General features: G+C 38.2%; 1 protein-coding gene across 1 annotated transcript in view; it reads left to right on the plus strand.

The window, feature by feature from the left end:
- The first annotated feature begins 218 nt into the window (after nucleotides 1–218).
- Nucleotides 219–13,219, plus strand: part of LOC585532 (corticotropin-releasing factor receptor 1) — a 37,310-nt gene continuing 24,309 nt past the window's right edge. The window contains exons 1-2 of the mRNA XM_030990760.1: nucleotides 219–403; nucleotides 8,260–8,355. Of these exons, the coding sequence (XP_030846620.1) occupies nucleotides 250–403; nucleotides 8,260–8,355 (250 nt within the window). The 5' untranslated portion in view covers nucleotides 219–249. The remainder of the gene's footprint in view (nucleotides 404–8,259; nucleotides 8,356–13,219) is intronic.

Genomic DNA, 13,219 nt, shown 5'->3' on the forward strand with positions numbered 1-13,219 from the left:
GGCCCCGTCTTATAAACAGTTGATATTAATCGCAACTATGTACATAATATATAGGAGACTGCAAACTTGCGATTGACTGGAGGACTTACGATTGATTTGGACCAATCGCAACTCTTTGTAAGACAGGGCCCGGGACTACAACACTCATCTTATCGATGACCCAAGCCTTGCGGTTCAATTTCAAAGTTCTTTACTTTTCTCTCGCTCTCTCACATGCAGCCTGTGTCCGGTGATGCTATCCCGACAACCATGAGGGACCTGAATCCACCGGCCAGCCCGGCCACACCTAGCAACGAGACTACATCACTGTCGGTATCTGATGATGACATCATCCATGGCTTCAAGAAGTTATTGTGCGAGATGGATCACCTCAATAAAACGCAAATACTGGAAAACAGTGGAGGTATTTATCTTTTTTTTTTTTTTCATACAGGACTGGGATCTGTATGCGTGTACTTTTTTCACGATTACAAGTTTTGAATAACTGTGTGTTAATTAGTTTTAGCGACCACGTCACAAGTTCTCTGAAAGATCATATTTCCAATGTTACAATTACTCTTTAAATATTCCATCGTTTTCTTTAACAGCCAAATATTGCAGTTACACCGTTTAAATGCAAAGCTAAAGCGATCATTACATTAGTCATATTTCATTAATTACATATTAAAGTTTCATTATTTTTCACATTTCACTTTAGAAAATTCAACCTTTTATAAAAAATAAATAAAAAAAACCTACTTGTGATTCACTTCTTGAACTTTACAAACATTTTTATAACATATTACGTAATCCTAAATTGGTTTCTATGGGATATACAGTAGAGTATTGATATTGACCTTGAGTTGATTTTTCGAAGATATTTTGCAATCATGTATTTTGTTCAAGCCCCCGGCCCCTTCCCCCCCCCCTCCCCTCCCCCGCCCTCTCCATCAAGTCAAAGTAGGTGGCTTATATGAAGCTGTTAGTATTATTCAAAATAATCAAACGCGTGTCTGGTCGCCTTTATTTTGTGAGTCTCTTTCGGAAAGAGACAGGAAAGAAGTGTTTCTCAATCCACGTGTCATCTGGGAAATCCAATAGTCACCATCCTTAAGGCACACGCCATTCCCTGGTGCCTAGATCTTCGTTCAGACTTACAAAAATATTCGTATTACCATACGTATACCGTAAATATATAATATGAGTATTATTTCTTCTAGTCTGAACGCCGTGTACCGAAACGTCGTATAACGCCACGCGATTAAGCAAAACGCATGTTTAGCATCGTCTAACGAAAATTCGATAAAGAATCAGAGGCCCGTTCTCGTCTAAACGTCGTATCGTACACAAATCGTGTGAAAATCGTACTAAATTCGTACGGAAATGTTTTTTACTAAAGGCAGGGCTTGTCGTGAGCGACTACTAATAACTGGTCAGCTATCATGTCAACTGTTCTCTTCAAAACTAGTTTCTTTAAACCACATTGTGATCCAGTCTTTACAACCATTTCATTTTCTATGTTTCTTTGTACATGTATTATAGTACGACGTTTCTTTATACGATGTTTCTGTATACGACGTTTCGTTATACGCTGTTTCTTTAATGATACGACGTTTCTTTAAAAGAATGCGAGTTTCGTAATCGTTTCCTCTGGTCTGAACGAACTTTAAGAAGGAACTCTTAAAAAATTCATAAATATCTATTCTGATGGATTAAGGGTAAATCTCTCGTACTTTGCAGGGAACATTTCGCGAAAATCTGCCTGGAAGTTATTCTGAATTGTTGATTGTGCGGGAAAACATAATATTCATATCCGACGCCAACGGGGCCTTTAGGTAAAGTACAAGATAAAATGAACGGAAGCTTACCAATGTTTACTGAAAAATTGTGTACACCTTAAGGCAGCAATAATGGTGGATGAAGGAAAATCATATATGAAACTTGTTGTTTCTGATTGTAATTAATATGGGCTTAAAGTATGGTACAATTTATATCAAAAATGATCATCATGCAATACAAACAGCCAAGGGTGCGATTGTCATTATCGTCCTATTACAATTCGAATAAATTTAAAAGTCGGTTCTTTTAAATCCCTTTACAGGCGCGGATCCAGGATTTTCCAATAGGGGGGGGGGGGGCGGAAATTTGAAAATTGCGCATACCGTTTTTTCAACTCAACATAACAATACTGACAAGGTCATATTAGAAGCAACATACCGGTAATTTTTTTTTGACATTTTCATCGAGGGGGGGGGGGGGGGGGGGGGGCTATAGCCTCTCGCCCGAAAAGTAATTTTCTGGTTTCACAATTCGGCTCGTGAGCGAAGCGATCGAGCAAAATTTTGAGCATATGTATTCTGTGAAAGCGTTATTTATTACCAGCAAAAAACGAGAAAATATATCGAAAATTCCTATTCGGGCAGCTCGCTGCCCCCCCCCCCCCCCCATTACGCGCGAAGCGCAGAAGCTTTGATGTTTCATGAAATTATTAGAGAAAGGAGAGGATTCGTTGTACCATTCTCGACTCTTACTCCTTGTTTGAATTCAGTTCCCCCCCCCCCTCCCGCGCGAAGCGCCGAAGCTTTGACCTTTCATTAATTATTAGAGAAAGAAGACGATTTTTTTGTTGGTACCATTCTCGACTCTTATTCCTTGTCTGAATTCAGTTCCCCCCCCCCCCCCATTACGCGCGAATCGCAGAAGCTTTGATGTTTCATAAAATTATTAGAGAAAGAAGACGATTCGTTGTACCATTCTCGACTCTTAATCCTTGTCTGAATTCAGTTTCGGCCCCCTTCCAAGCGAACCGCGGAAGCTTTGACATTTCATTTAATTATTAGAGAAAGAAGACGATTCGTTGTACCGTTCTCGACTTGTCAGAATTTCAAAAATGTTTCCTTGACTGCTCCTTTTTCGTCCTATGTCCTCTTACTGCCCCTACCACCCTTGGCTACGCGCCTGCTTTAAAGGGAAAATGAAACAATCACGATTGTAATAGCACACAATTAGGTCAGTAGAAATGAACGGGAAAAAAAGAAAGATCTATTACACCAACCATGGATAAATCACGCCCGGGAGCGTCAGATCATAGTTTTTTGTTATCGGGCGAGGGCCGGGGAGTAGCGGCCAAGCGAGATTTTGCAATGTTGAATGCTGAAATTATGCATTCTAGAAAATCCCTAAGCCCAATATGTACGTTCTTTCCGCTATATTTCTTTCGAGCTATATTTCTAAATTTCCGGGGGACGTGTCCCCCTATCGGGCCAGGATTGCCGCCCCTGTCCATGATTACTACGAACATGAGTTCAAATACAAGAACAAGCTAGTCAGTATGAGCTAAATTTAAATGAAGGGCAAAATAAGAGTTGTAAAGCCGTTATTTTCAAATTATATGAGTATATAGCTTCTATTTAAAAGACATCCAAAATATGGTGCCCTTTTCAAATTGCTCACTAAAGAGTGATGACCTTTGTAGCGCAGGGGATGTTCTTAACGTTTAACTTTGAATCCGCGGCTCGAGATTTTATGCGGCCGGCCCGACCCCCTCTATTCATGAACGTTTGTCAAGCCTTCTGGAATGACCCCAAATCTCCCGATTACAGTTTTCCCTTATTCGTCGTTAGTGTCACTTAGCGCAATTTCCTTTTCTTTCCCCCTTTCTCACCCGACTTTTCTCTTCCCCCATTTTTGTGTATTACGGGCCGGACTTTGTTGGGAGATTTTGGGAACACAAATTCGGTCCATCCGACCCCGGAGTGGGAGAGAAGGGGGGGGGGGCGTTCTTCGTGTTATTTTCTACTTTTTTTTTCTCTCTCTCTCTGTTTCTTTTCTCTTCTTTCTTTTTTTTCTCTTCTCCTTTTTTTTTCTTCTCTTCTCCTTTTTTTCTTCTCTTCTCCTTTTTTTCTTCTCTTCTCCTTTCTTTTTTTCCCTCTTCTTTTCTTCCTCTTTTTTCCTTTTTTTGAGCCGCCAATAGGGGGGCCGCGGCCGTTTCGGCCCCCCTGGATCCGCCACTGCTTTACAGACCATTTATGATAACTTTTAAGTAACAAAAACATATAAATAAGCTTCTAACCAAAAATGTAAGTCTTATTCTACATCTGATTTGGTTTAGACAACGTATAGAAGTATGAATATTTTACTATTTCTTTTTGCTTGACGGAAAAAACATGTAGATATTTAAAGATTTTTTTTAAGCATTTTGATACGTTGCACATAAATACAATTGTTCAGCCAAAGATACATGTATAACATCTTTGAATGGTGAAACAGAACTAGTTTTACAAAGCACTTTACATTATCCTTTCATGAATTTCCGAGATTTTCGTTTTTATCCATTTATTCGCGTCCGAATGTTACTTTTTGCTTCCCGAAAACTTTCCTGTTGAATTAAAGCTATCACAACAAAAATCACACATGTAATCAGTAATTCACAAGTTTTATCGTACTCTTCTTTGCGGTTATCTATCACTCACACAAATTAACAAGACCCTGATCAATGAAACCAGCACCTGTCCAACAACGTTTAATAGACAGGCGTAGAGAAACGTTTGAGCTCGATTTTGGACAATGAAAAGTGGGAGATCCCAATTTACTATATTCGCGGTTTTATCACAAAATATGACTTTTTTGTTGATTTCCCCCGGCGCATAGTAGCCATGTCCATCTATCGTGAAATCAAATCTTTAGCATCTCAAAAAGCGCGGTAAAAGCAGATTGGGCCTGGGGTGGTCGAGACAAGCGAGAAGAGGATGAGGGTGGAAAGGGGATGTGGGGATGCGCGGTGTCATCCCTCCTTGTGTTTGATCCATACTTAAAGTCCTATCCGAGGGGCTTAAAAGGATTTGATGGATCGAGGCTAGAGGCTATAAAAACTCAAGATGGGAGAGGATGAGGGTAAAGGGGAGTGTGGGTAGGAGCGGTGTAATCCCTCCTTGTATATGATCCATATTTCGAGTCCTATCCGAGGGGTCGTTATGATTTGATGCGCCTAGGGTGATCCAAACAGGAGCACGATGGAGTTGACTGAAAAGTTATCTATTTATTTATAAGTAAATCAGGTAAATTGTTTATAGAGCAGCGACTTTGTTTTAAACCAGAATTCCTTCGGTTCCAGAAATAAATGTGCAACTGGGTAATATCATATGTAGCTATTAATAGTAAATTTGCTTTCATTTTGTTAAATATATGCGCAATGTGCTTGTAAACCAATTTTTACGAATCAGAATGGAAAGTAAATATTATTTTAAAGAAAGAAATATCTCCAACATCACTGTTACCCCTTCCCTTCAAAGTTCTCCGCCTTGCTACTCCCTCCCCATCCCGTCGTGTTTAAACATCATCCTGTCACTCGATTCCGGGCTTTCGACGTGGATCGAGGGAGGGATTCGTCCAAATTCAATCAGATAATTCCTAACCGAAGAACGTCTCCCGAGCGTTACAAAAAAATATAGGATTACACCAGCTGTGACCCGCAACGAATGACGAGGATTATATGTATACGTTAATTTGACAGATAGCTCGCTTGTGGATTTATTTTTTTAAATGAATAATATTTATTCGAAACTATTAAGGTTTAAGAGAAAGGGTAGATTTGGAAGACTGTGTCTTGCCACGCCATGTGAAACTTTAATTTGATTCAATTCTCAGACTCTGGAATAAATTCATGAATAATATTTTAAGCACAATCTGCGAGTTTTACGTGGAAGAGTCCCGAGCGCCGCATTAAAAAAACATTGATCGCTCAAATGTCCACTATTTTTGTTCATAAATTCATATTTTATTATTTTGTACATAACTTATATCAGAACTATATACAGCATTTCTAATCTGCTGAAACTCTTATTTTGATAAACCACAAAATTAACTTTTTCCATCAGTAAATTAACAAAACGTTCAAATAACGTAAGTAAACACACAAATAGCACGTTAAAGGGATAGTAGAGTTCTGTTTTCAGATCACAAATGCCTTCACAGTGCATGGCTATTGCTCTTATTCTTATCTATGACATTTCTAGTGCTCTTTTACGACCTACAATTGCTATGAAGGTAATTTTAGACCCCAAAATGTGTGAAATTTAGCTAATATGATCATACCAATTCAGCTCCACTTTCCAAAAAATACAGTGACCGTTAATTAACGAATTAGTTAATAATAACAATACATGGGCCGGTTGGTTGTGCGTAATAAGACCAACACGAAAAAGCCACCAAAAAAAAAACCAGCATCGGCATTGGCTGAAATACAACGTAAAAGGCGCTATTTTGTTTTTCCAACTGCTTTCAACGGCTGGTTCAAATCATATAATATTTGTGGTGGTACACAAGTATTATAAATCGTTCTATTTATGCCTCAATTCCATGACCACCCCCAAGTGAATTTATAAAAATTTGATAAATACATATATAGATAAATGAAATAAATAAATAAATATTGTAAATACATGATGACTAGGTTCAGTGGATTTTACGGACATAGTGAAACCCTCACATACGATAGCAAAGACTCGAAAAATAGTCGTGTCTATCACCTGTATAATATGTGCGAACATTTGGAGGGTTGAAATTAACCGTAGGGTTGATTTTTGACAGTCTTTGATATTGTTAAAGAGAAGGTTGAGTTCCGGGAAGACATGAAAAATAAATTTGTGAGCGTTATCATTGTTATTATGCAAGTGTGGAAGAACATCAGATAAAAAAGCATGGCTCTTCAAATGCCTTAATATTCTAAATATGGCGTGTAACAGCATACAAACCTGGTCTGAGTTTTATGCCACATGTTCGTGTAGTCCCATATACATATTTTTTGATCGATTCCAAAACGTTTCTTTCACAATGCAATCGCATGACCATAACTCCTATTTATCTTTAGGTATGCATGTTCTCATTTTTCATACATACTGATTACAACGAATTGCAAGGTTCTGTGCATGCAAAATCGACTGTTATTCCGGGCATTGAACCACGAATGAGTTTTCCCCTATCAGTGATATGTCAAATATGTCAGAATCTGCGGAAAGAATTTTCTCAACAAACAAAAATTGGAGAAAAAAAATAGAATTCCAAACAAACACTATCCCGTAACACTCTCGATGATTAAGAGATTGCCGTTAGGTGCATGCTTTCTGACAAATCTGAAGGTGCTAGACAAATTATGCGTTTTCTTCGTTCAACAAATTAAATTCTTAGAAAATGCAAGCGCAAAACAAATATAATTCCTCTGTGAAAGGGAGATTCCCTCTTCTTTTCCTAAGACACACGGGTAAAGATTTCTTTGGGAAAGGAAATATTCGCAAATAAAACTGGAAAGACTCTTGTGTTCCAAATGGCATTGCATCGTTCAAATTACGAATAAAATGTCACACATTCATCTTTCCTGAAGATGTTGAACTACGAATGTGATTCCCCCTATCCATCAGGCACCAACGTCAACAATCAAATGTTGAGATGTAGAGGAAAGAGGAGAATGAGAACGTACAAACAACATAAATTTCTCCGAAACACCCTCTTTAATTACGAGCTTGTCGTTAGGAGCACCTTCCATGACTGATTAAAACGTGCCAAGTGGATTTAAATGACAAATTAAGTTTCGATAAATCAAAGCAAAGCAACGAATAGTATCGTTATGAGTGCGCAAACACATTCCCTACTGATTAAGAATATGTGTTTTGTTTGTTTGTCTGTGACTTTATTTCTACTCATTTTACTCACTTCGGAATAAATGATAGTAATAGGAACATGACAGCGATTGTTAGAGACTTGTATGGATAGTGCCATGTTTAAAACGCAAAATGAATGATTATAAATGGAAAGTATGATACCCACTGTATGTCAAAATGATGTATGAGGGAGAGACTTGTTGAATACATTTAAGATTACCTCATAAACCACTGTATCTATGTCTTTGTCATGACAATATCGCCTCCTGCGTCTCTCTCTCTCTCTATCTCTCTCTTCTCACTCTCTCACGCACACGCATACACACACACGCACACACACACACACACACATTCTATTTGTTGTTCTCTCTCTCCCCTCCATTCTCTCTACCACTTTGTCCCCTCCTCTATCTTCAGCGAAAGTGCGTTGCACTGTGTAGATAGTATATCTACACAGTGCAACGAACTTTTCTTCTCCCATCAATGATGGGCGAACTATCTTTCATCACGTGATTTACTTTTGACCAATCGTAGAGCCAGATTCTTAGTATGTGGAATATTTATCTACATGATGCTTTTCGTTCTCTTTCATTCTTTATCTCTCTCTCACTGTCCTCCCTTATAGTGCCCTACTGCAACGCCTCGCACGATAGGCTGACGTGCTGGCCGCCAACAGAAGCTGGTCAGAACGTGAGCATGGATTGCCCTCCAGGTGCATTGCGTAAGTATCGGTAGTAAAACCATATGGCGGTGGTGTGGAGTAGTAGTAGTAGTAGAAGTGGTAGTACAAGTAGAAGTAGAAATGGTAGTCGTGGTAGTAGTAGTAGTAGTAGTAGTAGTAGTAGTAGTAGTAGTAGTAGTAGTAGTAGTAGTAATAGTAGTAGTAGTAGAAGTGGTGGAAGTAGTAGTAGTAGTAGTAGTAGTAGTAGTAGTAGTAGTAGTAGTAGTAGTAATAGTAGTAGTAGTAGTAGTAGTAGTAGTAGTAGTAGTAGTAGTAGTAGTAGTAGTATAAATAGCAGAAGAAGTCGAAGTAGTAGTAGTAGTAGTAGAAGTAGTAGTAGTAGTAATATGTGCAGTAGTAGTATTAGAAAGGGTAGTAGTCGTCGTCGTCGTCGTCGTCGTAGTAGTAGTAGTAGTAGTGGAAGTAATAGTAGTAGTAGTAGTAGTAGTAGTAGTAGTAGTCGCATTCGTTCAACCAATACATCAGTTTATAGTTTCCACTGCTCTTTGTCCGACTGTGTTTCAAAGCTATTGATAAGAGAGAGAGAGAGAGAGAGAGAGAGAGAGAGAGAGAGAAACAAAGAGAGAGAGGGGAGAGAGAGAGAGACGGAGAGATAGACAGACAAACATACGCGGATGAGTGTGGGGAGGAGAAGTAAGGAATTTCGAGGTAAGAAAGTTTGTGATAGTGAGTGAAATGCCCTTCATGTCAAGTGCATGTAACGATTACTCGTGACAAGTGCGATGCAGAGTAGATACCAGGAAGCCTCTCACCTCCGTGTATAAAATTCGCTAAATATCGAACGCCTGGAGCGCTGGAGATCACCTGATCTTGTCATGTGACATCCCTGGGAGAATTTCTCCTTCTCAGGCCATGGGGGAGGTGTAGCTTTACATATTTTGTATGTACAACAAAAAAGTGGAGAAAGAAAGAGTAAAAAGACGGAGGGAGAAAGGGACAGAAGTTATAAAGAGAGAGAGAGAGAGAGAGAAAGAGGAAGAGAGAGAGAGAGAGAGAGAGAGGGGGGAATGGTAGTGACAATTCGTTATATGTGTGAAAACGCATATTTTTGTATATTAAAGCAGAATGAATAAATTTGAAGAAGGACAAAATAATTAGGCCTATACAACAAAATAATAACAACGAAATAGCAATAGTAATCGATGAACTTAAAAACAAACATCTAGATAACATTTCCTACCATATCGTTTGGTTGATAATGCACTAATAGTTATAGTGACTGTTCAAAAACATTCCGACTGGAAATTATTGTACCATTATTTCAGAAACTGTGTTGCCCGATGTATTGTATCTTGTTTCCCACAATACAAATCCATCCTTAATGTAATCATGACCTCATGTAATTTCACAACAGCTTATCAAACGATATGAACCATTACTAATAACATTATGATGATTCGCCTTTCAAGGACTAATATCAAAATAACGCTTTGTTCCATTCACACATAATGCATTCAACGTGACTGTGTGATGAATACTTTATTAGGCTTCATTATGTTGACAAAGCCTGATCTAAATTAATTGATAATCCACAATTACATCATGACACTAAATCAAATTGGTTAACGGCATGATATCGAACAGTCCTATTCAAACTGCATTACGGAGTTAAAAATTGAAAATCCCTTGTGTACTCATAATTATTTCAGACTTCACGAGTCAACAAAAGTGCGTTATAATTACGTCCCTGCCGAATATACCAAATGTTAATGCCTGCACCGTTGTGTATGAGGTGAGAGGCCAGGTGGAATCCGATATCACGGGCCTCGTCTGGAGGAAATTAAAGCTCAATCAGACACAAAGAGTTTAATGAAGAGAGGTTATTGATTTGTCTATGGTGGTGTGCTGCGAGACACCGCTATGGCCGGGGTCAGGTTCATGCCTCAGTCGCAAGACGAAACCGATCTCAATCCGACTCCAAATAGATTGATTCGGCTCCAAATTGTAAATAAATAAAATGTAATTCTTGTTAAGTCTGTTGTTGGTCTGGGGCCTGTTTCATAAAACCTGCCATCTATAACAAATGCTTAATTTCAATGATTAATTTGCTCTCAGCCAATCAGATGCCTTGATTTCAGTAGCTTATAACAGTAGCTTGTAACTTGTTATTGATATCAAGTTTTGTGAAACAGGGTCCTGGTGTCGGTCTTTGAGGTGTGACAGGGGTCACGTTTTATAGAAAGGTCGGGTTTCAATGACATCTGATTGGTTTTCTTACTCGCCGCGGAAATTCTTTCTCTCATTACCCGTCCCAATGATAACCTCTGAAGTCGTCAAAACCTCGTCACACCTTCCTCTTGTACATTTTTATTTTGTTTATTTTATCTGTTATTTAGTTGTTGTTTTTTTCTACTTGTATTCTATTTGTATTTTTGTGTTGCTGTGCTGTGTTCCCGTGCAGTCTATTTATCTTGATATTTCGTATTGTTTCTTGGTCAAGTTTTGCTTCGTATTCATCATTATCTTCTATTCGTTCCCAATAAACAGAACACCAAAAAGTAACCTCTTTTGGGAGTGTATTTTAAGTGATTTTAAAGTATAATGCCTTTTGAACTAGATTTAAACGTTATCGACACGTGCCTTCATTTAAACAAAAAAGGTACTCCTGTTCACGTTTTCATCTAACCTAAAAACCACCAGTTTATCACGCGACTGGAGTAGCGTGATTCCACTTACCTCTGTAAATCAAGTGTTTATGACCAAATAACCACTTGACCAAGCAACGAGTTTTTTGTCAGTTAACCGATGGTGGCGATAAATACGTAATTATTTGGTCTTGTAAGCACCTTTATTGATTGGTTTCACAGGTTATCCAAGGTTGATGGTAATAATCACGTTGCTTACACCGGCTAATCGTCTTATTGTTCTGTCCGTGAATCTCTGGTTATATTCAACTAGTAATTCTGAGGTGTCTTACATACCTCTTTAAAAGGTTTCAAAGTTACCATAAATTTCTTGGTTATGATCACGTGGCTCAAGCTGATTACTAATCTAAGCTGTGAAAACGTGATATGTAGGTGTGAAAATTAGTAATTATTAAGTGTTTTAAAACACCTTTTTAAATGGTAGTCAAAGTTGCCATAAGTTCCTCGGTGATGATCTCGTGACTCTAACGGATTATTGATCTAAGCTTGTCATACGTGACTTTTAGGTGTGAAAAATTAGTCATTATTAGGTGTCTTAAAACACCTATTTAAATGGTTTCAAAGTTACCATAACTTTCTTGGTAATGATCACGTAGTTAAAACTGATTACTAATCTGAGCTGTGAATCCGTGATATTTAGGTGTGAAAAATTAGTCATTATTAGGTGTAATAAAACAGCTATTTAAATGGAAGTCAAAGTTGCCATAAGTTCCGCGGTGATGATCTCGTGACTCAAACGGATTATTAATCTAAGCTGGGCATACGTGACTTTTAGGTGTGAAAAATTAGTCATGATTAGGTGTCTTAAAACACCTATTTAAATCGTAGTCAAAGTTGCCAGCAGTTCCGCGGTGATGATCGCGTGACTCAAACGGATTATTAATATAAGCTGGGTTTTCCGTGTTTTCCATGAGTGAAAATGAGTTATTCTTGGGTGTCTTGATGGTTTCACAGTTACCATTTAAGTTCCGTGGTGATAATCCCGTGACTGTTGGCATATTTCTATGTTCACCAGTTGATAACTGACTGTTGGCATATTTTCATTGCACCAGTTGATAACTGGAGTGTGCATATTTCCAGTTGCACTAGTTGATGACTGAGCATTGGCATATTTCGAGTTGACCCAGCTGACACCAATTCATTTGCATATTGAATATGGGGTGCGTGCAGATCTATGTTTTTTAAACAATTTATCTGAATTTACAGCATACTTCTTAATTACTGATGATTTAGTTATATGCAATTTATTTCGAAAATACTACAAATATAAATTACCAGTTATTAGGACATTTCGCTACTTCGTATAAATAGTTAAACATGAATAAGGGAAACATTAACTGTGAACTAAAATAATTTCAATAAAGTACAAGTATACGATTTTGTTTCGTTTAATTCAATTATGTAAGTCTACTTATTACCAATGCCCTTACATTGGAAATACAGACGTACCAGTATTGAAGTATTGTTGCTGTTCAACTGGTTGGAAGTTTTACCAAATGGTTCTAATGGCTCAGCTAGACCAGTTGAACTATAACTGGCCTGGATCAACTGGATCATTTAGCCCATTTCAATTTCCAGGGTTACCAGTTGGCATTAAATGGTTCATCAATTGGACCAGTTGCAACTAGCTTTCTCTTCTGGGATGTTTGCACCCCCCCCCCCCCCACCCACCCAACCCCCTCTAATCCCAAACTGCTTCCGGCGCGCCTGGACGTAATTATGGAAGATCCAAGACACGATGTTCAGAAACGGGATGAGAACGTCATTATTTTGGTTCATTTATTGAGTAACATTTGCGTAATTATTGGGTTTAACGCGGGTTACAGTAACATACTTCCTCTTCGACGTAAATTTCACGTGAATGAAGAACATGATTCATCTCAAGTCAGCCTCGTAATATTCACGTGAATTTCACGCAGATATTTTGACTAAAACTATCACTAACGCTTCACGTGTTTCTGTGACGCGATAATTTCGTGTATGAAGATGTAATTTCATAACCAAACAAACACGGGAGTATTAGGTTTACAAACCATGGTCTCCAAGGTAGGGATAATCACGTTATTATAATGGTGATATTGCAGTGACAATTGCGTGATTTAGTGTACGTGTGTTTTAAGTTACCTAATGCAAAAAACGTATTAACACATTTACGTAAATGTCCGGTGTTTGAAGAACGTAACTCTCCTCAAGTCGAT

The sequence above is a fragment of the Strongylocentrotus purpuratus genome, unplaced genomic scaffold (assembly GCF_000002235.5).
Source record: "Strongylocentrotus purpuratus isolate Spur 01 unplaced genomic scaffold, Spur_5.0 spur5_scaffold_19, whole genome shotgun sequence".
In the NCBI taxonomy this organism is placed as follows: domain Eukaryota; kingdom Metazoa; phylum Echinodermata; class Echinoidea; order Camarodonta; family Strongylocentrotidae; genus Strongylocentrotus; species Strongylocentrotus purpuratus.